At 37.0% G+C, this 25,167-nt stretch overlaps 1 protein-coding gene across 2 annotated transcripts in view; it reads left to right on the forward strand.

Annotated features, from left to right (window-relative positions):
- sbf2 (SET binding factor 2) overlaps positions 1–25,167 on the forward strand; it is a 103,772-nt gene that overhangs the window by 12,577 nt on the left and 66,028 nt on the right. For both annotated transcript variants that reach the window (XM_023332147.1, XM_023332148.1), the window contains exon 2: positions 2,805–2,890. In XM_023332147.1, coding sequence (XP_023187915.1) covers positions 2,805–2,890 — 86 coding nt within the window. The remainder of the gene's footprint in view (positions 1–2,804; positions 2,891–25,167) is intronic.

The raw sequence follows: 25,167 nt of genomic DNA on the forward strand, positions 1-25,167 counted from the left end.
TGCTGGGAGATTGCTGCATCATGGCTTGAGTTATGAGAGCTAAAACGTTTTCAGCGGCCAAGCATCCAGTGCCAACAGTGGATATGTAACACTTACCATGGTGTCCTGATTTATTTCTAAAAAACCTTGACCAGTGCTAACGCCTAGAAAGGTTGCACATGGACGTTTACTTAAGAGGCTGATGTTGCAAACATTACATGATGGGTAGATTTTTAAAGCAAGAATTTGTCCAAACTTGCCTACACATTAACTTTTTTAATAATAGGCAACCTTCAATTGTTTATCTTGCAATGACATAAATACAGCTGTTAGAAATATTAGATTTTCCAACTGGCCAATTGTATTATTGATATTCCTAGGGTTAATGCCCAATACTTGATAGATGACATTATCCAAAATAGTCCAAGGGCTAAGCAATTGCAATATCCAACCAGTAATCTTGCAATAATGATTATTATTTGATATATTGTGAGCCTCTAATATATCAATCTGAATTCACATAATGCTAGGTCTCCGATTTGTGAGCAGTGCAGCACAACAAGATGCTATAGGAAATGTGTGTTTTTCCAAGTGTTTAGCCAATATTATTTTTTTCAACCTCAGATCAGATCATTGCTAATTTCTTTCAGTGAGCAGAAAGGAGCTGGCTGAAGTTGAGACATTTCAGGTGACTGGCATGCTTCATCATGCTTCAGACATATGTTCTGGCTTGCACAGCAGTACAAAGGACAGAGATTCCCTTGTACAAATGATTACATTAGCACCCTTTTCCTTGCAACACACGGATTGTTCTCTCACTGGCTGTCCTTTAAGGTCTGTCTGTAGTTTTTTGACTGACACAAGGCCGTAGTGTTGGTCGCAGACACACATCCTTGGTTATCAGCTCAGTATGATTAAATGATGACAAGTACCATTTAACTTTGGTGAATTTTTTTGGGAAGAGAACATCTAATGTCCAAAGCATCTACAAATAGGAACACAGTATTAACACAAGAAGCTCACTGCAGCTCACTGCAAATAGTTTAGTGCCAGACTGCTCATGTTATTTTTCTTGACAGTTTCCCTCTCACTTCCTGATGTAAACTGTTGTTACATCTCCAATACAAATTTGATTGACTTTTTTATTTGGTTCTAATAAAAAGGCTTTAGACTACAAATGTTCCTTGAATGTGGTATTCTCTGTTTTTATTTGACTGTTTTATTTTCTGTTATACTGGTGATTCTGATTTCATGGTTTGAAATCAGAATTTATAGTTTGCCTAAACAAAAATGTATTTATAGATCAAGTCATCTCGGTTAAATAAATTCTTTTATCGGCCACATGTATGCAGTTTCTGTCTGTGTCTCTTTGGGAGACTTTTTTTTTTTTTGCAATGAACAAAAATTGCTTCCAAACTGACAGAGTGAAGAGAAGTTTAAGATAACATCAAAATGAAGTCATTGAATTTTTTCTCCTAATTAGATAAATATCCTTTCAAATTGGCCTTCAACATTGCTAAATAAGAATGCTGCGGTAATACATCAACCTCTAAATAGATATGTTGACATGAATTATGTATTTGTCATTTAGATGTAGGAGTTTTGCAAGCCCTAGCCATATGATGTGCATTGGGAATTGATTACAGAGTTGATTTGGAGGCAAATATTTCAAGGTTCAAACCTCCAAATCTGAGATGCTAAATGTGAAGCTTATTACACCTGTTTTGGTTGCCAGTTTAGTTGCTAACTAAACAGGGACATTTTAAAAGTTTTTGTTACCTAGATCTGAGCAGTGGTGTGTTTTACAGAGCAGATGAACTCATTATTTCTAATATTTTTTTTGAATGCTTCCTAAGGTAACAAGGTGTAGAAATTGGAATAAAAAGGTCAATGTTCAAGTTGTGATTTTAAGGCTTTGGAATGAAGAGGTTGGTGTTTTTTTTTTCTCATTTCTGTTTTTGTTTTGTGACTCATGATCTGCTTTGTATTAGTTCCAAGTCTTGGTCTTGTCCACATTCCATATGAAACATCTTGATATGCTCAGTCACACCCTCTTAAGTTATGTTCTCAACAACTTGTAGCCTTTCACAGTTCCTTTTTGCAGCTTAAAATAATTGAAAAGAAACTTCCTTGAAAGTGAGAAGTGAAATCAAATTTGCAAGTACAGTAGTTTAATTAATCATAGAAGGCAATGGACAGCTTCTATAAAAAGAGTTACCCGGAAAACTCAAGGCTTGTCTGGATTTTTCTTCTAAGCTTTGCAAAAGCAGAAGGAATAAAGTTCTGCTTACTTTCATTTAACCTGACTATTATTGTTTATGTGTTTTTTATTAATGCAAATTATTTATATTGTAGATATTTGTTGTCCAAATTTTTTATTCAATAAAAATATGATGTGGGGAGACTTTCTATAGAAGTTAAGAGTCTCAAATGACTTTCTGCTACCATAGAAAGTCTCACCACACCACTTAGAAGTTACAATTAAAATATTAGTCACAATATCGAATGAAAAATAAAATAATTGTTTACATTTCTGTTTATTTTGTCATCAAAACTTTTGTTACTTTTTACAATAACTTCATTTTTAAGTCAAAACCGCTAACTTCTCAAATCTTAAGTATATGAACAAAGACGAGTAATTTTTAAATATTAAAATATAATCACCAACTAATACTAAAGTACTAAACACTTACATTAATGTGACAAATGTTTGCAGAAGCGTCTTTGCAGTGACATCTTTTCTCCCTGTGAAAAAAGATGTTTTTTACAGTAACTGGGTAGTTTTCATCTGTACCTGTTTGACAGATATTTGTCTGTTTCTGCAGGATCAGGAGAAGGATGTGGGAAGATCATTCAGCGGTTTCCAAAGACAGACTGGGAAGGAACTGCCTTTCCTCAAGGGGTGGAGATGGTGAGTTTTAACAACTTTAATAATTACTCAAAATTACTGAAAATGGCATGAAAATGGCATTCTGTTATTAATTGTTTTTTTGGAAAGGTTCAATATTAAATTATTGGCCATGAAAGGCTAAGAATACACCATAGTCCTACATCTCTCTGTGTGTTTTCAATCAAAGTAAAAGAATGACATTTGATACATTTGTCCTTTGGCGCTTGAGCTGTAGACTTTGGCATTTCATGTTACAGTTACAGTCATCACTGTTTTTCTGAATTTGATTTTTTTCTCATCTCATGCTCATTAACCAAGGACAGTTTACTCACATTCACGTTTCACTTTATACCCAACTTAGCTGGTATTTTTCCATCTTCTTTAGTGACACAGTGAACAGAAATACTTGCCTGTTTTAGTTTGGCCCCTCCTCATCTGACTGGAGACTCCGTGGGGTCTTTGACAGGAGGTCTGTTAGTCTGTTATCCTTACATGGACAATCCAATAGATATAGAAAATATTTTCTTATCAGGGATGGGAAAAACTGTCAGTCCCAGGAGAAGCATTCATAGTTGACAGGATCACACTGCCCAGGACATTAGCACCTTCCTTATATCTGTTTTTGTTCGTTTAAACTTAGCACTACTGATAAGCTCTTAATGACTTAGCAAACTGGTTTGGGACTCAGCGAGGAAAATGAAAGTGGGCAAAAGTTTTTTTACATTTTGTTCATTGATTATCCATACAGTTTCTATTTTTGCACACTCTGTACAACTTGGCCAGTGAATGAATATTCTTTTCCTTGTGCTTTTTTTGGTTGTTTAAAATGCTACTATTGCTTTAAAGTGATTATCAGTATTCAAGTTTCACATTTGTAAGGTCTGACAGCAATGTGTAGCATGTGCGTGAATTTGTTTGGAGAGAGGAAATATCAAATTTAAAGTATGATAAGAACAATGTATGATGCATCATGCTAGCTAGCTACACCAAAAGTTAGTAAACCAAAGCAGCTAAATTTGTCAACACTAAAGACTGTCAACACCTTTCTTTCTGCTTGGCAGCAATCTACTCATAAATCTTCATAGTAGCAAGGAAACACACACAAAATAAGTACCGTAGATGTGATGAGAGGCAACCATTGAAATGGGGGATGCCTGATAAAAAGCTTTCATCTCAATTTGTCATTATTTTTATGGTTGTCTTATATTGTTTTGCTTCAAGTTGAAGAGACGGGCAGTAATATCAAGCTGTCCTTTCCCAACATTAGAGATTTATGCCATGTTTGACTCAACCATTTGTTCAAATCCCCACTATTCACATTTCCACTATGTCCATAATTTAAGGAAACTTTGGTATCCATGGTTTTGCAACAACCCCCTCTTGCCCCCACCCACTTCAACTTCCCCGCAAAAAACAAAATAGATGTTTGCTGGTATTTTTAGCACATAAAAGGAAAAACACAGCAGGGGGTTCATATGGCTTTGCAGAATTTCACAGCTGTGTCTGGAAAAAAGGAAACTCTTGTTAGATGTGTGGTTTATTGTCATGATTTGGGGAACATACCGTTCATGTTTAGATCATGTTGACACAGTTGTAGAGTTAGCTACATTATAGATTGTGTCACTCTGTAGACATGGGTAAAAAAAACCTACTATATATTGTTTATACAGTGGTATTTATGAGACAGTTCAGAATAAATAAGGCTGTTATTCTGCCACAAATATTCACTTAGTGACTGGGTGGTTGAGTGTCACGCAGGCATCTTCCAGTACAAGCCACTTCAGTCTGTTGGTGGCCATTAGGCATGTGTCTTGTTTTGTGCCGCTGCTTAGAGATGGACCGTGATGTATTGCACCACAATCAAAGCAGACAGACACTAACTGTGACAAGGACATTTTAAAATTTGGAATTAAAAAAATGCTCTCTGCTGTTATTTTGGGCACTGGATGTCTTTGCGATGTGGTTGGAATTCATTTGTTTTCTTCAATGAATTTGAGGGATGAATCAGGATGGCGCCACTCGCTCAGCATCATCCCTCAAGTATCTTGTCATGGTTTTCCTCTAAATATAGAAACCCTTCAACAAGTTTAGCTGAATCTATTGGTCTAGTGTTTCCAGATGTCATCCGGGGCTGATGCATACCATTGGAAATTGGTGTGATGCTAAATTGAGAATAGTTCCCCTCAATGCAGGGCTGATCTTTTTAGCATTTTGTGTTAAATGTCATTTGCTTCTGATATGCATTATGTTTTTAAGAATATTTTAGGTTTTTGCAAAACATGCTAGTGATTATTTTGTGGTGAAGGTTAAATAGACATGAAGAAAATAAAACAAAAAGTACAAGAAGGGTTAGGCTTTTCTAGAAATGTTCTTTCCGGCTACGTGTTTTGTGACAAAATTTGGTTTAAAGCCAAATGACTGAAATTCCTTCTTTGAAGCTTTAATGATGATACACCATGGTGTTTAACAGACCCACTTAGCAATTAGCATTTTGGATCTGTTTTGAGCTGGTATGTAAGCCATTATTATTTGCAGATTTTCTCCACTCCATGAAAAAGAAAATGACTTTTTTTTTACAAACACATCTGTAGACAACAGTGGATCAAGCTGAGCACGAAAAGCATTTTGTGGTCACAACAGGCCCCCAGCAAACTAAATAGCCACAGATGAGGAATGCACCAAGAAAAAGCGTTTACAACTTGTGCTCGGAAAAATGTGTTTCTAATCTGTACAGGCAAGTGATGGTGATAGGAACCAGCTCAAATCCTCATCTGTTGTGGATGAGCCAGGTCTGTGGATGGAGGTCAGTGCTATGTGCACCTAGTAAATTTCCATCGCTTCACCCTCTAGCATCGATGCAGGGGTGCTATGTTTACTGTAAATTGTCAAGGGTTCACAGGAAGGCACCACTGTGGGGTCTTTGGGTGAGGTTTTTAATGTGTAAATTCCACTGAACTAAATGATAATGGCTTAATGAGATGTATTAGTGGTTGTCAGTTGCTATTTTGCAATTCATTTTCATTTCTAAAACATTTTTATGAGTTTTAGGCATCATTATGTGGCAGAAAAAGCAGCCGAACAAGCTTTTCTGATATAATTAAGACTATTAAGATTAAATATGAATGAACAATTTTGGCTTACCATATACGTTTTTTTCTATTTCTTTGAACTTTGATACTTAGATAATCTGTCTTTTGATGCATTTTACAAAATCCAGTTTTATTAGATGCAATGGTTCTAAACTTTCCTGAGCTCAGTCGAGTTCAGAATCAACATTTTGTTACAACACACATCCTCAGCTGAAGCTGTTATTTATCATTTGTGTACAAATTAAGGTCAATGGCTAGATAAAGTAAATTATAAAATGGTTTTAGTTGTTCTTGTCTCTTTGTGTGGGGTTAGTTTGACATTGGTATTGTACAGGGTGTGAACAAAATACTGTTTAGGTCTAAAACCTTTAGTGGTGAAAACAAACATGATATTGATTGTAGATGACTTTGTCGCGCCACTGCAGTCTGACTTTCTTCCTGTTTTTAACTGTAGTTCAACATGTGCCATGGTTCAGGTGTAATTTATTCTTAGTAGTGATAAATAAGAGCTCTTCTTACCAGAAAACATGGTAGATTTTGATATGGAAGAAATGGCTTGTGGAACTGCTGTTTCTCTTTATAAAATCTCTCAAAGTATTTGCATTGTTTTTTGTTTAACCTCAAGATAAGCATAAAACATCAGCGTATACTTCAAAACAATGCAAAATAATTTATCACTGATTCAGTTATTCTTTAAAATGCCATATGGATTTGTGAAATCTATTTGTGGGGAAAAGAAGACATGCGCTTTTCTAATAAATATGTATTTAGCTAACCACTGGTTTAGTCTCGTCTCATTCTGGTAAACCCAAGGAACAGACTTCCTCCTGACACCCACCACTAGAGCCACCACTGAGAAGTAAAAACAGTAGCTTACGTAGGTCCTGTTTTTTTAACATTTTCAACCATCATTAATGCCACAGGGTGCTGTTGCATAACAAAGTAGAGGTCATATTTGTTGGTTTTACATGGAGCAGTTTTCTTGGAAATAAACGAGGTGTGCTTGCTAAGAAAATCATCCATATTTAATTATGTGGAAAGTTTTAAATGTCTTGGTTAAAATGTTAACCATTATATTCTGCTCTTTTATTGGTTCAATATCTTGCAAATGTTCACACTTGGTCAGACTTGGGGTCTTTAGTTTACTGTTTGGGTTTACCACCAGATGGCTTTGAGCAAATGAAGCAAATACACAAATTACATTTGCCACACATTCAGCAAAGAATCCCTGGAATTACTTTTAATTGCTCTGTTTATTTGCTCAGTTTGCTTGTTTAATTACGGGCACTATTTGTTTAATGGATGACGTATGTGAATGTTTACAACATCGGTTTCCTGTAGACAACATATTTGTATCGTATTTCGAACCATGCTAATTTTGTTGTGGTGTTTTGGATCATTGTCCTGTTGATGACCCAGTTTCAAACAAGCTTCAGCTGTGGGACAGCTGGCCACATTTGTCTCAGAAATACTTTGGTATGCGGAGAATATTATGGGTTCCGTCAGTGACAGCAAGATACTTTTTTTTCTGTAGCTGGCCAAAATCATCAGTCCTCCACCACCATGCTTGCTCCAAACATGAGGCTGTGCAGCAAGGCCAAACATCTTCTCCATCATCTAAGAAAGATGAGGCTTACTCCTGGCATCACATCTAAAGATTTTTATTTGTTCAGTCTTGTTCTAACTGAACTGTCATAAGTTGTTTGATAGCGAAAAGCTGACCAGTCATCTAGAAATCTGAACTGGATTTTTTTCTATATTAGCTCAAAAACCAAGTTAAGGGTTAAGGAAATGACCTTTGATGAATCAAGAGTAACATTGTAATTCCTTTATTTTCCCTGATGGATTAAAAAGACAATACATTTATGCACATTAAAAAAAAATTATGTGGACTACAGCACATTAATTTTTTTAATGGGCTGTGGCCCTAAAGAGGAAACAAAACAACGGTCTTCAGACCAGTGAACTGCAAACTTGCTGGTGGTCAGGTATAACAAAGTTGTAGTATTTTTCCACAACTTTACTGTCATAGAAACTTCCTTCTTTCTGTGACTTTGAGTTGCTGTAAGACAGTCAACCTGTAATATGACAGTCGCTACATTTGTAGTTACTTCATTTGTGAGGCAAACCCACTAACATCTAGAAATGTTTTTGAGTCACTGAAGTAAAAAGCATCTGATTTGTCAGGTTTGCTTTGGCAGGGCCTTGGCCTGGCCTGCAAATTCAGTTGTTACAACTTTCCTGGCAACTTCACCTATATCAAATTTGACTGTGCTTGCAAAATTGTAGAAGCACAAATATAATATCCGATGGAAACTGTGATTTTTTTTGTGTGTATGTGTGTTTGTTTTAGTTATAACAAATTTTTGATCAAAAATCATTTTTCAGTGTTTCCCAACTCTGGTTGCTGAGGTTCACTGCCCTACATGTTCTAAGTATTTTCTTGCTTCATCATTTTAACTGATGGAGGATTAACTTTATCTGCCTGCAGTCATCTGAATCAGGTGTGTTAAAGCAGGGAAGCATCTCAAATCTGCAAGGCAGTGTGCCTTGAGAACCAGGTTTGGAAAATGCTGAATTACACTGTACATTAAAACAGATACTAGACTGATGTTATTCCACACTAATACAGGTTTGAAGATATACTGAAGTCTCATGGTATGTCTGAGTGGTACAGTAGTTCAGTTTCTGTGATCATTATGTAAAATTTCTCTTTGGTTTAGTAAAGTTTCTAAGCTTTTTGCAGGTTTTCTAGATGAGCTAAATTCATTCAATATGCTTACTGTTGGTACCTAAACTCCTCATCTGAATCCTCATCTGCTATTTTTTTTCATTATTCCCAGCTGACAGCTGCATGTTGAGGTAACAGTGAATACTTTGAAGCACAAATTAAGCTGATATACTTTTACCTCCATCGGAGCTGTGCAGTTAGGTAACCTGCATGATATGACTGTTTGGATTTCTCAACACAGAATAAACATTTCCTGACATTTTTAAGGTGACTATGGTTAATTAAGTACTACATTTACTGATTTATTGCTAATATAATTTAAACAAAAAACAACTATTGATTAAAAGTGAAGGTATTACTCCCTAAAATTTGTCAGCTTTTGTGAAACATGTTTGTTTAAAACTAATTAAAATAAAAATAATCAAAAGCAATCATGTGCTTCCAACCCAATTATCTAAGACCACATAAACAGAATGTAATTTTAATGTATTTTCCCAACATCACATTTTTGTATCTTTGATTGAAAACCATAAACTACTCTTCTGCACACAATCAGTTGGAAAACCAAACTTTAATAGAGGAAACCATTTCTCCTCAGATTAGCCTCATGCTGACCACATGGCATGGCCACAGAATGACATTTTAGTTCAGGAAGATCATTAAGGAGAAAGTCTGTCTCAAGGCCTGTAATTGAAATGAGCATCGGCATACGTTGAAAATGATAGGTTTGTGTGAAATCTTGGCTTACCATTGGATTTGTGGATTTGGGTGAAGACGGATGCCTTGAAAGCTACGCCCGAGAGGTCAGACGCATTCCTAAGTGCTGCAGAGTTCAGTGTTAAACATGAAGGTCAGCCCATTACATGTTACCCTGCAGACAACGTTCAGTCAACAGACTCAGTCCTGCTGTCTCCTCTCAAGTTGTAATTCCCGGCAGAAAAACAAAATGTCTCCAGAGATATATGCTCGTATCGGTCCCGTTTGATCAGATGTCAAAGACTGAGGCAGTGTGTAAGGAAATAAGATCTCTTGCCTCCACTGGAAGTTCAAAAGGAAAACCTTATTTTTTCAGCACCTCAAAGACAAGCAGGGAAAGTGTTTTAAAAGTACTGGAATGAGGTGAAGGTGACAACCAGTCAATCTCAAGATAGTTTATGACAAGTTATAAGACTATTAATTCTTACCTTTTAGCAGTTTCCTGTTCATTAATATTGTAGTATGTTCCTTCACTAAAATTTTGAATATATATTTTCTTTGTTTTTTGAAAAAAATTTATTTCACCTTGACCTCTAGGGGAGTTTTTTGTATAGCTCTTAATATGCTTACTGTCTCGTGACGGTCTCGTTGCGTGTGTGCTCACTGCATACAAATGAGGTAAACGCAGAGGTCAAATTCCTGTGTGCCTAAAGAGACACTCACAAATGAATGATTGCTTTTTTGTGTATCAAGGCAACAATCTGTTACAATTTGAGCATCTTGACCTACTTATAGGTTACGTCCACATTTTATGATTACCAAAAGTCCCTGCGGGGGTCAAATATTTTCTAAAATCACCAAGGTTGACAGTTTTAAACTAAGATGGTGTCTAAAGTATTCCTTAAGTAAACCTTCCAGTTGTTGAATGCTGTCCACTTTTGACTTGTTTCCATCCTTTAAAGGTGGTATCAGAGTGTGTGACAGTGAACAGCTATGACCTGAGCTTCAGACTCAACAGTAACTGAGCGATGGCCAGGTACATAGCACGCTACCCAGCAGGCATAGGCCAATTTGCAGCTTCATGGTATTGCCTAGTATAAAAGAGTCAAAATGTTAGAACCACAGATATTTTGTGTCACATCATTGCAAGAATAAGTAGGTATAGACAATGGATGGATCTCAATTAAGCCTGCACAATTTTGGAAAGACTGACATTGCAATTTTTTTTTCTAATCCTGCAATATATATTATTATGCAAAAAAAATACAGTAACTTAGAACCAATGGCACCTTACATTATGTTCCACTCTTGCCATCTTGTTCACAATTAAAATGCACTGATTTTGTCATTCTTATTGTTAGGGGCTCTACCATATTTAAAAATCTTGAGCTGGTGATATTATTGGTAAATATTTCAATCATAGTATCAGTAGCAATATTGTCTTATTTCCTCTCCCTCTCATTTGTTCTTCCAGATGAGAAGTGACCTTTAACATTTAGGGCAACGTCATTAGTGTCAGGTGTGAACATCTGCTGCTGTGAGACTCTGTCCAGCTGGCTGAATATTACATTAGCGTGGAATATGCAGGTTCATAACACCTGGAATACATCAGCCAACAATTACTGCGCTGCACACAGTCCTTAGTGGTGTGACTATTACTCACACAGATAATTATACAGTATATGGTATGTTTGGACATATTGTGCAGCCCTAATCTCAAACCTTGATTAAAAACTGTTGGATTTATCAATCTATGTGTTGAGAACATACAATTGTTTATCAAGAACCTCATCTGTGACTGCTTACCTTCCCTTTGCATATCTATGTATCAAAAGCAAAGGAGCAATAAATGATTGTCATAAAGTTACTATAGCTATCAGAAGATCAGTTACTATACTAGATATCATGTAGATGACATATTTATACAGAACAACTATATATTATAAATACCGGCAACTATTTATCATTCGAGATCTTTCTGTTGGCGCTCCTGGTACAATTTTTTCACCTCTCTTTCCTGAAAAAAAGAAAACTTTTCAGTGTCCAGATACTGAGAGAATGTTACATGAGTTAAATTTGACTTTTTCAACATATATTAAAATAATTACTTTCTAGTTACTAAAGAAATGAAAGATGGACCTCATTACCATTGGATCATTGTAATCAAATTAAGATTTAATTGAATGATTTCCCCAAACTATGTATATTTTTTCAATCCCTCAACTATTCATACAATCAGTATAGATAAATACCTGCTAAACAATTTACTGAACGTCAAAGAATAATATCTGGGTTCATATGAATTGGTCAAAAACCACAGGTTAGAGACAAAACACTTAGGGAGCTGTCCAAAGAGAAAGGAGGGCTGTCACTACCAAAACTGGAGAACTGTTATGAAGTGGCACAATTTAGGTATCTGATATATTGGTGTAACCCATATTATGGTGATTATAGTGACAAAATGGAGGAACAACAGAGGTACCACTCTAAACACTACTTAAAGACAGGCCATTAAACTTATTACTAAAGTAAAACTTAAACTGTTGTACTAACGCACCTCTTAATGTTTGGTTTGATGAATGATGCAGACTAAATAAGCTAAATAAATAATTTAAAATGATTAATACGATCCACATCCTTTATTCCTTTAAAGATGTGGTTCCTTAAAGGACTTACAAGCTTTTTTCATGTAAGGAAATTAATCATAACATAAACCCAGGAGAATGTAATACATATCTGGTTAATATTATGGTGACCCTAATAAGTATGGTGATTCCTATAAATCTAAAATTAATAGAAGATTGATTGAGATATTATATTCTTCCTTGCAATAATCTAATGGAATTTCTACTCTACATTAAATAAAAATAAAAAGAAGCAGCAAATATCATTCTTACATAAGATAAATGGTTTAACATATTCAAGATTCTGGTGAACACCTCAAACTTACAGAGATGGAGGGAATTTACATCTAAAAACATTATTTGGTTCTTTATTACTCTTAAAATGAAACAATAGCGTGGAAATGTATTTTGAGACTGTAATGTTCTCCAGCCTGACTGGCAGGAGTTGGTTGGAATTATTTACTTAATTACTGGTCACGAAATTGAATACGGTTTTGTCTGTATATATCTGGGAAGAACTAAATCTAATATGAACAAGGAAGAAAAATACTTGACTAAAATAACGTGTTCAGCCAGTAAAAAAGCAATTACATAGTACTGACCCTCCAACCAAAGAGAAATTAGAATAAGAGAAATTTCTGAAATGGAAGGAATTTAAGGGGACCTATTATGCGATATTCACATTTTTGTTTTTCTACTTCCATTTGGGTCTCGACTGCTTCTTAAAACAGTCGGAGCACTTAAAATTAACATGCAGAGATTTTTAGGCAATACGTTAATGTTTCTGGTGTTTGAAAAATTTGTTATTTCAAAAACCTACTGATTAAGTCACATTTGATGTCATTACCTAGCAACCCCAGCAAAGCCCAGCCCATCACCTGGCAGCTCAAGCTGAGCTACTGGACATTTGGTCGTCTGGTTTTAATGCTGTACAATGGCTGCTGGAAAAGACAAGTGTTTTATTGTTGACTACTATCCAAAAACATCTTGGTTGTGGGGGAGTCTCTTCTTCTGCTTTTAAGAGATGTACAGTCTGCAGACAGATGCACAATTGTTATCTTTTAACATCCTCCCCAACCACATTCCTCATATACTCATAAGCATGCTTGTGCGTTGATTTATATTAGTTGGTTTGTTATCTTGATGTTTTGAATATGTCAGAATTAATAAAGGCATAAAAAAAGGACAGATATTTTGTGACAAACTATGTGATGGCCTTCATGTTGGTGCATTCAATAGGACTGTTGTCTTACAGCATAAAGATCCTTCGCTCACCCCAGGGGACTTTGTGCATGGACTTTGCATATTCTCTTTATACGTGTATGGACTCTCTGCGTTCTCTGACTGCCTCCCACAGACCCAAATGTGCATTAATTAGGAGTCAATATGTGCCTGCATAGTTCTTGTCCTGCAATAGGAATGTGGCCTATTAGGAGCCTACCACACCAGACCTCCTTAATGTCCTTGTAAGAATAAGTGGGTGTAGACAGTGGTTGAATAGATTCCAATCCTTGTCATAAGATGCATTGAAAATGGGTGAAAAAAAAATTTTTTTTCAAGATAGTCATCTGTGATTGTGAAGTTATTTTAGCTTTAGAAGTTCAGTTTTTTTCCCTCCTTTTCCAGCTTTCATCTCCTTTTTCCACAAACCCTAAGATTGTTTGTGATACTGAAGAGGAATGACATTTCCTACATATTGTGTTCATCAGATTTATTGTTGGTTAAACTGCTAGAGACTTGATAAACTTCATGCTTACTTTCCAGGCATTCTAAAACAACATTTTATATATGTCATCTATACACTTATATAGATGACATTTGATAATAATTTATCAATTTATTATAACCTCCTCTGCTTGTCTTGAGAACTTCATATGCATTGTAGACACAATAAAAAAGCACAGTTGGAATTGCTGTAAAATCTGTTTACAACACAACAATTGTAACATTGACATTAAAAACGCTGTAAACCCACCTTGTGTGTTGAGTCGCAAGGTTTTGCGGAGTCGAGTTTGAGCGCCAGGGCGTTCTGATGTAGGAACATGACCTGATTTGACCAACTTGTAAATATTTGTGTCATCTCGCATTTGTGACATCTCTCCTGCCGGGAATGTTGACTTCTTGAACTTTTTGCTGCTCCCACAAATCCCCGCTCTAATGAAGAACGTTGCTCCCACTTCCAGGAAGGATGCTAGAGCAATTTAGAAAATTTGTGACCTGCTGGTTTATTGTGTAGATAAGTGCCTAAGTAGTTTAAGGAATTAATACTGTGAAAAATACTCGAGAATCTTACTCCAGAACTTGGAGTTTTATGTTTGACTCTCTGGGACTGAAGGAACACTAGCATTAATGCTGCAAAAAGTCGCTTTTCTATCTTTGTTCTCGTAGTAATTTAAATTAGCGAATCATGACCAAGCTTTAATGGATCGTTCATAATCAGCAGCCGGAGTTAATCAGGCTTTAGGCTCTGTGCCAAGCCACAGACTGGTGAAAGAATGCAGTCTAATTGTTTCTCTTTATAGACCGGCTCAACTGACCATAAGTCGACATGTCACAGAACACGTCGAACCCACCATGTTTGCAAAACCGAGAGAGAAAAAAACTAAACATTACATTCCACAAAGAACGAAACCATTCCACACAGGGAGAGAATGGGATGATGTGTTTGACGGGAAGATCCACAGATGAGTAATCAAGGGTTTATGTGAGAGCAGAGCTAAACACATCAGGGAACAAAGCTGGAGCTGTCGAGCCAGGCAGGAATTTCCAGGCTGAAAAGCACTGCTCCTGATCAGGAAATGGGGAATACACAGGATGAGATTTAGCTGGGGAACATTAGACAGCGAACACAAACCGAATGTCTTTTCAGACACGGACTGGTTTCCATTAATCAGACAACAGTTGGATAAATCGGTGTGGTGTCCAGAGGGGGTCCTTTTCGGAAAAATAGTCTGACTCTGTTTGACCGAGTAATGTATGTGATAGATGACATTCAGTATGGCACAGATGTAAGCTGAAGCAGCCACAATAAAATGGAAACATGTTTAGTTTTAGTTTAGGGGAGTTGAGCAGATTGCACACATACATTTTATTTCATTTATTTATGTTTTATTTCAATCTCAATCAAATATATGATCACATTTACCATATTTAGTCTGCTTCAGCCAGCATTGTGTCTAATCCTGCACTGGAAATGGAGAACTCCTACACAGCCTTGTTAACTCCTTTATTTTCAAGTCTTATTTTACCACACAAAATGAGTTGGAGAGCTGCTTGGTCTAATGTTTTTAGTGTGTCTGGCATCTCCTCATCTGCTTTACATCCTTCGCTGAATGAAATCTCTGCAGGGTATGTCGGAATGCTTTTGATCAGATGAGCAAGTCCAGTTAGCAGAGCATTGGACAAACATCAAAACTCACATCTGTATTGAAGTCTGGTTGTGATCACATTATATTAAATGCCTCTGGGTGGTGGCAACCTATTTGTACAGCTCAGATAACGCTGTGTCAGATAGTTTCTCTTTTATTCTTGTTTTGGTTCTCCTGCAGAAACCTCTCTCTATGCCAGAGGGTTTTTTCTGTGGTCTGTGCTTTGATTTTAATGTATAGTTTCTGATTCAGATTTTTAGGGGATAGAAATAATTGCTTTTTTTTTTTTTTTTGCTATAGATAGAAAACCAATTAAAGCTTAAGTTCAGCTTGCAAAGTGAACAAGTGTTCAGTGAAGCTCTGTCACAATCAAATGCTTTAATTACAATGCACTGTTGTTCTGTTCAAAAGTATTACAGTATGACTAACACAATAGAGATTAAACATCATTTACAGTGGTAAAAAAAACAGTGCCATGGTCTCAAAAATCAGACCCTTTTTATCACCATTTTGCATCATTTAATAAATACACATCAAGACTAAAACATTTCTTCATGCCCTGTGCCCAACTTATAATTGTTGTTATAATATTGACTGCAACACCTCATCATTTTTAAATCCTCTGAGGCAAATAATGAAGAGGTTATATAATGTGACCCTAGAACTACTTTTTTTTTTATTCATTGAACTTCTTTTAAGCTGGTGTATGCTGGGTTTGTTATTGGAAATGTCAAATGGAAAAATACTGAGATGTTGGGCATTTGCAGGTGCTAACAGAAAAATAAGTTGTTCCAGTAAAATATTAAGCTGGTGTTATTCATTTATATTTGAGTCCTGCTAGTGAGGGTGATGAAGACTTCGAATGGTGGTTCAAAGTCTTCATCACCCTTCATCTGAGTTTTAAGGTTGAATAAAGCATTGAGGTTCTTCTTCTTGCTGTATTTTTTACGGTGCTTTAGGAGTACAGCTAATTTACTTGTTAGCTGCTCCAGTTATTCTGTAGTAGCTATTAAGACTGAAGCTAAATAGAGATGTCAGATGGTAAACAAAGAAATTTAGGCTGACGAAAATGATTTCTCATGAAAGTATTTATTACATAGTCAATATAGAGTTCATATTTTTCAGCATAAGCATTTTAAACTCCAACTTCAGGATAGTGGGTGTGTAGCCATCAGCCAATTGTATCTCAAGGGCGTGAAGAAGACGAAAAAAGGTGATTCGTTCAAATTGCCTACACCTCTCTTGCCCTCTGTCTCCCTGAAATCACACACACACACACACACACACACACACGCGCGTGCACACACCCCTGCACCCCCCCGCCCCCCCGCACACACACACACACACAGAAAGTTAAACACAACCAGTACCTGGGTATAACTAACAAGAATACATTTTAAATAGTAAGCTTATTCTTTTTCAGTCAACACCTTTACTTGTATAAAACATTTTAATTTGCAAGAAAATTTTGCAATTTCAATAGGTTATTGCATTATAATTATTATAATCTAAGCAAATGCAGCATTATAGCTGGATTCTCATGTATGTGCGTACTGTGAACCCTCACTATAACGCGGTTCACCTTTCACGGCCTTGCTGCTTCGCGGAGTTTTTTGTGCAGTTTTTTTTCACAGTGCATTGTGTTCTGCATCCTGATTGGCTGAACAGTCTCCGCGCTTCTTCTCTACCTGTGTGCTAATAACGTTACGGTATTTAAATATACAGCTTGGCAAATTTTCGTAAATGTTTTTGCCCAGAAGAAAAAAGAACGACAGCAACTACTGACAACTATGTTCTTCTCTCGAAAAAACACACCTGCACCACAAGCTTCAGAAGAAAAAGACACTAGAGAACGGAGTCAGGCCGTAGCGTCACAGTCAGAGGAACAGTGAAATACGCGAGTCACAATTTCTCCCACTGTACTTTGTATTAATGATTACAATGATTATTTTACTGTAGTTATTTGCAAGAAAGCGTTCTATTTGTTAAAAAAAATGCTTAGGCCTGAAAACAGGTTTTGTTATTTGGTTTCAATGTAGAGTAGGCTATTTAATTATGCTTTATAATAATTGTAAAAAAATAAACGTAACTACTTCACGGATTTCGCCTATCACGGGTTCTTTTCGGAACTCAACCCCCGCGAAAAATGAGGGTTCACTGTATGTAAATTGGAATTAGAACCATTATGTGGAATATTGCGTAAAAGAAAAAAATGTAAAATGTGGCAGAATACAAAATTTTTTTCTGTAACTATATTGTGTATAAGACTCGTGAAAGCTCATCTGTGTTTGTTCGTATTATTTTCAGATTCACATTTACTTCTCGCACTACATTATCGATTTTCCAGAAAAGGAACAAAACCTGTGGCGGTTCGGACTGAGTTTATCGAAAGCAGAAGTGAGACCAAGAGTTGTAGTGAGCTTTGTAACTTGGCCTGAGTCCCCAGAAGGTGGTGGAGGAAGCACCTGCTCAGCAGCCATTATCTTACCGCGCTATGAAGAACTCAGCAGCCTGACACATGACAGCCATTGTACTGATATACAAGCTCAGGATAAAGCTGTTTACCCGGCTCTTTCATGCATCACTCCGTGTGCTTGGAAATCTGGTTTGATGTTTTGTGTTTGCTCTTTGTAGACAAAACAAAACAACAGCAACTATTTGGGGGGTTCAGGGGGGTGGGAGGAATGTCTGTTTATTTATTAGTTATGTGAAATCAGAGAATTAATCTGAATGTCAAAAACACTGTCGTCTTGAAAGAAAACAAAATCCTAAACATAACCCGTGTTGATCCTGTCTGGAAAAAACATTAATAAACACCCCCAGCTGGCCACAGATGTTGACCCGAGGCCATGCTGAGTTTTAAGGCAGAATAAAGCATTGAGGATCTTCTTCTTGCTGTAATTTTTGCAGTGCTTTAGGAGTACAGCTCATTTACTTGTTATGGTATCTTCAGTAAGACCAAGTGAACATCTGTAGGTTGTCGAGGTGTGAAAGCCAGATGTGACCCTGTAGAGGTTTTGTGGGAAGTGTCGCATTTAATGTTAGTGAATGAAATCTAACAGAAACAAACTCTGTGTAAATAAGACATCTATTTTTTGGTTTCTCCTCTTTGATGGGAAAAAAAGACCAGGTACACATTCTTCTCCTTAAAATGTTTGTGTTTAGTTTCAAGTTGAAACAATGTACCACAGAAATGTTAGCATCTTTCAGCACAGCTGTCAGAAATGTGAGAAAAGGAAAAGGTTATTGTGGTCTGATGATGTTTGTTTGTGTTTAGCACTTTCACAGTTGTGTTAAAGTGGAAGTGCAATTGTTCAGTATTGCAATAGTGATATTTGTTAAAAGTAACCTTGTTTATATGTCCCTCTCTTTTCTTTTTAATCAACATTTTCTGGGTGGTGTGTATCAAGGTCCAATAGTAGACTTTAGGAACATTGAGAACATCCACTTGGCCCAGTATATTATGGGGTTGAAGAGTGTGAATTCTGTGGAGTTGAAATGTGCTATTATTTGTAATATTGCAAACATTGATATTGCAATGTTCAGTTCAATTAAATAAATTGTGCTGCTCTAATTGGCAACAATGACTCAAGACTTGTAGCTAGCTACGTTATATTTTGCTGGTTACTAGCCTTTCTTTTCACCTTATGTTGTATTAATCTGTTTCCAAAATTCTCCATTAAGTTTGTCACTGCCAGTGTAATATTGACCATAAATATTACTTTAACTACTATTCACTCAATCAACTGAACTAACTTGAACCCTAAATTAGACTTTAGGTTCATTGATTGTTGTTTGAAATACAAGCAGCTTGTGTTGTGCTCTGGTTGTGGGGAAAAAAATCTGCCACAAGGAACCATGTGGTCAGCACTAAGAAGAACATTTGCGAAAACTATATATATATATATATATATATATATATATATATATATATATATATACTGGTCATTACCTTTAAAATGTTTTAATGATATATTTACATTTTTAGCCAGTATGCTGTTTGATACGTACTAAATCTAAAGTAAGGGCCTTGGGAACTTGTGACCTGCAAATGGCTAAAGGTTTTGTAGCAGTAAAGTACAAAACTTTACATTCTGCCTGTGACTTTATACAAATGAGACTCGGAAAGCATCCAGTTCAATATGATAGCTGTTCACAAGAGTACTATCTTGTAACAGTATATTTGAGCAGATTATTATAAATTTATCAGAGCAGGTATGAAATGTCCTTATACTGAGTACAAATTGATGCATGGTTGCTAAGAAACAACCCATGGAGGATGGCTCACACTGACAATGGTTCCACTTCAGCTACAAAAAGATAAAAATGCCAAAGGCACAATAATGAGCAACACCCAAAACAGGATCTATATGATGTTGACAGTGTCTGATTTTAATTAATGTTGTAATAAAAAAGGTCTCTGACTCCACAGCTCACCACGTTACACCTTTTTATTTGAACGGGTGAGCTTACATCTGTTCTGTTGCATTGGTTTTGGAAGTCATCCTAGCATTAGTAGAGTTTATTATACAGTAACAAATTTAATATGTTCAACTGGTCTTGATATCAATCCTTCCCTTCATATCCATAAATAATCAATTTGGAAAAAATTCCTGGACTTTTCTTGGATTACTAATAGGAATTTTCTGCTCTTGTTTATATTTCACCAAAGTTTTTTTCCCCCAAAACTATTATTCAACTCATTACGGTTTGGATGACGTGCTGTTGTGCTAACCTACTTTAAAAATAAAATGCTGAAATACTTTGCTGCGTTTAAGGGTTGGAACCCCTGGATGGTTTTTAGATAGAATGGATCGGCTTAACTGTGATTTATTTCAGCAGAGGAATGCCGAATCCCCTGAAGGATTCATTTTATTTCCCATTGTCTAGAAGTTTCATGTGGTAAAGTTGCTGCATGTTTTTAATTTATTCTTTTTATTCTGGATAAAGTATTTGCCCTGAAGTGCGCTAACTCTGTTTTAAGGTATGTTTGTAAGCAGCAGAGTTAAAGGGAGTTAAAGCAAACTTTTCCAGATGAATTTATTGGTGGACTGTATCACTAAGAAATTAGCCACTTATGTAGTTGGTTCTTTTTCTGGTGTTGCATTTCCTACACATATGGTACTTATGGCACTGGAAATGTTGCATATGGCTTTATAGTGCTGGACTAGATTACTGTTTTTTTTACATTGATTGTCCTTGATCGCAGTCATCTAAAAATAACCATAAAATGAACCATATGTTCTGAGTGTTGCATAACATAGCTACAAAAATCCTCAAAAGTTTTGGTGACGGTCATGAAGCAGAGCTTTGGAACCAGCACCCCAGAGCTTTATGTAATAAATCCAAAGCTGTGGCTCAGTGGATGAAACCTCTTCAGCCACTGAATAGTATTTGAATAGCAGTGTTATTATGGTCATGTTGTTGACAGTTTGGTTTCTTGTAATCATTGTGCTGACCTTGACCAAAGAAGCCAAGATTGAGGGAAACAAGCGTACTTGCTTGTGCGCCAAATTGCTCAGCTGAAGTAGAAACCTCTTCTTGTTTTGTCCGCTGCTCATCCTGCAGAGCAGATAAAGCCGGAGCTCCGGCCAGGCAGCACGCCATTGACCTTTTCACCCCGTCCCCATCCTTCTTGCACCCGACACCTTGCATTGCACTTTCCGTCATTGTGTTGTCTTCCTGCCATGAGCCTTTTCAATATAAATGAGGAAATAACGAAATAGAGGGAGGATGATCACGGAAAGACATGTTGTTGCATCTGCTACGTTTTGCTCAAGACATTGTCCTGACAGTCAATCTAAATTTCGGCTCTTTCACATTGTTATTCTCAAACTTTGTCACACTTTATTGCTTTTTTGTAAAAATGAAAAAAAAAAAAAATTGCTCCTAGATTTGTGATTGAATGTTCTGCTTTTATGTTTGTAATGTTTAAGTGGGTTTTTTTTTGTACTTTATGGATTGGCCAGTTGCAGGCAGGTATCAACATATATTATGGTTGTAAATAAAATTACACTTTCAAGCACAATTTGCTGTCATTCCGCTTTAAAGTGACTGAGAGACGAGGGAAAGGTCCAGAGTGATCAGGATTTTCTCCAGCTGTATGCTCCCCCCTCCTTTACCTGTTTCTTGCTGCTGTTGCTTTCTCCTACACAAAAAATATATTTATATTTCATGCAATAAAACATATTTACTTCAGAACTGCTAGTGAAATTAGTGGTGGTAAGTCATCTGGGCCAGCGTTGTGTAATTAAAAATTAATTAATTCTTATGATATAATGTTTCCTAAAGAGAAATTGCAATTGAACTTTAAACTTTGACTTTGGCCAAACATTTTGGGTTTACTTTCATGAGCTTCTCATAATAGTTTGCTGGAATTTTGTCCCATTCTTCCCAACAGAACCAGTGTAACTGGGTCAGGTTTTTAGGTTGCCTTGATCACACTCACCTATTCAGATATGCTCACAAATTCTCTGTATGATAGAGGTTGACTTTAATTTCTAATGTCTTTAGATGTTGCTTCAATATTTCCATATAATGTTCGTTCCTAATGATGTCATCTATTTTTTGAAGTGCACAAAACATTTAATGACTTTTGTTGATTCTCTCCCTCCAATTTGTAACTGAACTGACAATCTTGCTTAAAGGATTTATGAGTTTGAGCTAATTTGTAGTAACAGGAACCCTTGAGAGGGTTTCCGATCGTCCAAAGTCTGTTTGTATTTCCACAGTAACACGATGTTGGTTTGTAGACAAATTGCTGTTATGTGTCGTAACAAAGTGCAAAGAAGGCGATGCCAAAGATGTGAAAAGTCGTTGCCTCTCTGCCTTTTGTCCTAAGTCATCTTTGTGGCTGCTGCTCCAGTAACCGCCAGCCTATACCGGCTTGAGCAGGCTTTAATGTCCAATCATAGCATAAGAATGTCATCTTTTCCTGCTCAGGGAACAGCTCCCTGTTGCCTTGTCTATTATTGCTGCTCATTGTTATGTTTAGCAGGTCTATCTCCATATGGAGTGCTTGTTGCTTGCTGAATTGTGTGGTTGCAAATCTTTCAAGTTGAGCTGCAGCACATGATGCAGAGAGTTTAGCTGGAGGGTAGCAGTCTGGTCTGCTTTGACATCAGCAAGTGTGTCCCAGAGTTCCTATGTCATTTGATTAGGGTCTAATTTGGGAACAAGAGATGCCCTTTATCTTCACCATGTGGGGGTTTCTACGTGTGGGCATGCAAAGTTTAAAGGTCAGCTTTCCTATGCATTGACCTTTGCATTTACTGCACTGCAGTGGATGGCTTTGCAGTGCTATAGATAAATGTACAACATTTATCTATAGTTGTTCCACTGGCTCTGTATAGTGTCCGTGTTGTCTCTAACTCTGTCACTTAAAGGGCAAGGCTCGTACAAGTGTTTTTCCAGTGCTCCAGTCTCTCAAATATCTTTGATTAATTTACGCTTGTAAAATTTCTCAGTTTTGCTCACATACATATTCAGCGTCCGGTGCAGGTCCACCAGGTTCCGAAACAGCTTTTTCCCACTTGCTATCAGACTGCTGAACTCTTAACTGGACTGCACTTAAAATCTGGTCTCCACTTTATACCTTGCACATATACAGAGCTAAATAACTTATATTTTACTGTCATTCCTGCACTTTATATTCTATATTTATATTCATATTTTATACTGTATTTTATTTTATTCTGGAGTAACCTCACAACATTGGAAGCTCAAAACATTGTCCTGAGCCGTATGCAACGGAATTTCGTTCTGTATACACCCTGTGCATGCAAAATGACAATAAAAGTAAGTCTAAGTCTAAGTCTCTAAGTCTAATATTGTGTGTATAAAGTATAAAAGACAAAGAAAATTTCTTAGGCCAGATGTTTTTTGGGGGGCTGCAACATATGTTCTTGTATATCTACTGGTGAGCATTTATTCTTAAAATAACATATTGGAAGTTCAGGTTCTTGTAAATGCCAGCATTTATGTGTATTACATGGTGTGACTGTATCTCAGTGGTAATCGTCTTGCTATTGGAAAGTTGTACTTTGGTCGTATTTTGATGTGCAACTGAGCAAGTCATCTAAACCCAACCTGCCTGAATCTGTATAGAAGTATATACTGTATATGTTATTGCGAATGGGTGAATGTATGGTCATTGGAAAAATAATGAGCATTTTTGATTGTATGTGCCACTCATATGAAGTGTCTCCACTTTCATTTAATTGAAAAAAGAAAAAGTTCTTATTTTAATAAAGCCAATGTCTCATTTTCACTGAGCAGTATGGCGTGGGTCGGAATAGTGGTTCAGTACACTATTTTGTCTGTTTCCATTGTAAAATCGGCCCATACATCTGAAGCAGATGGACCATTCCTGCTTCAGTGAGTGGGGTTATCATTGTCATACAATATAGTCCACTGATTGGGGGACAGTAAAATGCCACAAAACATGCTAGTGCATCATGTTTACACCAAATTAGGCGAGAGAGCCCAAGCTAATGACTGAGAGCACGACTGGTGGTAGAAATGCTCTCCTGAATACACCGGACCATAAAATAGTGTACTGAACCTCACATATCCATGCCGTACTGCTCATAGGAAACAAGGGAGATAACATGAACTCTAGTTAAAGATTTGTGGAGACAGAAAGCTTGTCAGATTCTTGAAATATTTCAAAAGTCGGGAAATATTTTGCTTGCTTTTAATGCTAGTTTTTAACCCTTCCATAGTCTTAAGAGATGGTGTCATTTAGACGTCATGGTGGATTTACTCTGCGCGGACTGGCGGGGCTGTGCTGACCCAGCATGCTCTTTTTTTTTTTTTGTGGTTTCGGAAACTGATGGTCTGATGGGACAACCCCCTCCACCCTCCCGTTTTCCCGCTGTCTGCCCGTGACATACACCATGCTCCACCTGAGCTTTACGCTATCAGTAGGCTTTCCAAAGAAATTGGAAATCTGATTCAGCCCAATTGCGGTGTAATTCCAGTCACTTCACAGTACGTCACGTATTTTCAACACTGACTCCAAACGGTAAAGGGATGATACCTTAGCACACTTTTCACACATGTACTAGACTTTAGGTCAAATTGTCCACACGTATACACATACACACACAGGACATTACATCTGCAGTGATCTTCTGCGCTATTCAGTTGCAAATGTGTTTATCTCCTTCATGACAACAATGAATGGCATAGATAGAATACTTTAGGACGAGTTCAGAGTTTTCCTCTCTTGGATCCTGTCTGGTCGCAAGATCACACACGCACACACACAGCCACAATGCAGTTTTTAACAGATTTCCTGAGGTCTATTGTATCTGCTGGAAGATGGTGGCATCCTGGTCCAAACCCGCAGCTTGAACAAGCCAAATTCCTCCCGCTCTCTTTCTTTCCTCGCTTCCGCTCATAATCTCCCTTTTCCTGTTCTTCTTCTCCACTCTGACTCCTTTGTCCATCTCCTCTGCTCTTGTTTTTTGGCCACACTGGCTTACACATCCATTTATCCAATATTCCATCTGTTTTGCTCTTGCCCACCCTTTCTTTCCGCCTGTCATATCTCCACCTCCCCTTCGTTAGACCAAAGAAGCAGTCTAAACAACATTTTTAGAGCCAATTGAGCCTCCAGCAAAAACAGAGAAAAACCAGACGCAAACACATTCAACTCTCTGACCTGCCTACCTTTGGTGCTCTGCCCTCCTTCTGTGTTCCTCTCCCACTTTCAAAGTTTAGCTATTCAATAGGTATTGCATCAGAGGCAGCCATTTATAACTATGCATGTCTACCTAAACACTGT

The sequence above is a fragment of the Xiphophorus maculatus genome, chromosome 4 (genome assembly GCF_002775205.1).
Source record: "Xiphophorus maculatus strain JP 163 A chromosome 4, X_maculatus-5.0-male, whole genome shotgun sequence".
NCBI lineage: Eukaryota > Metazoa > Chordata > Actinopteri > Cyprinodontiformes > Poeciliidae > Xiphophorus > Xiphophorus maculatus.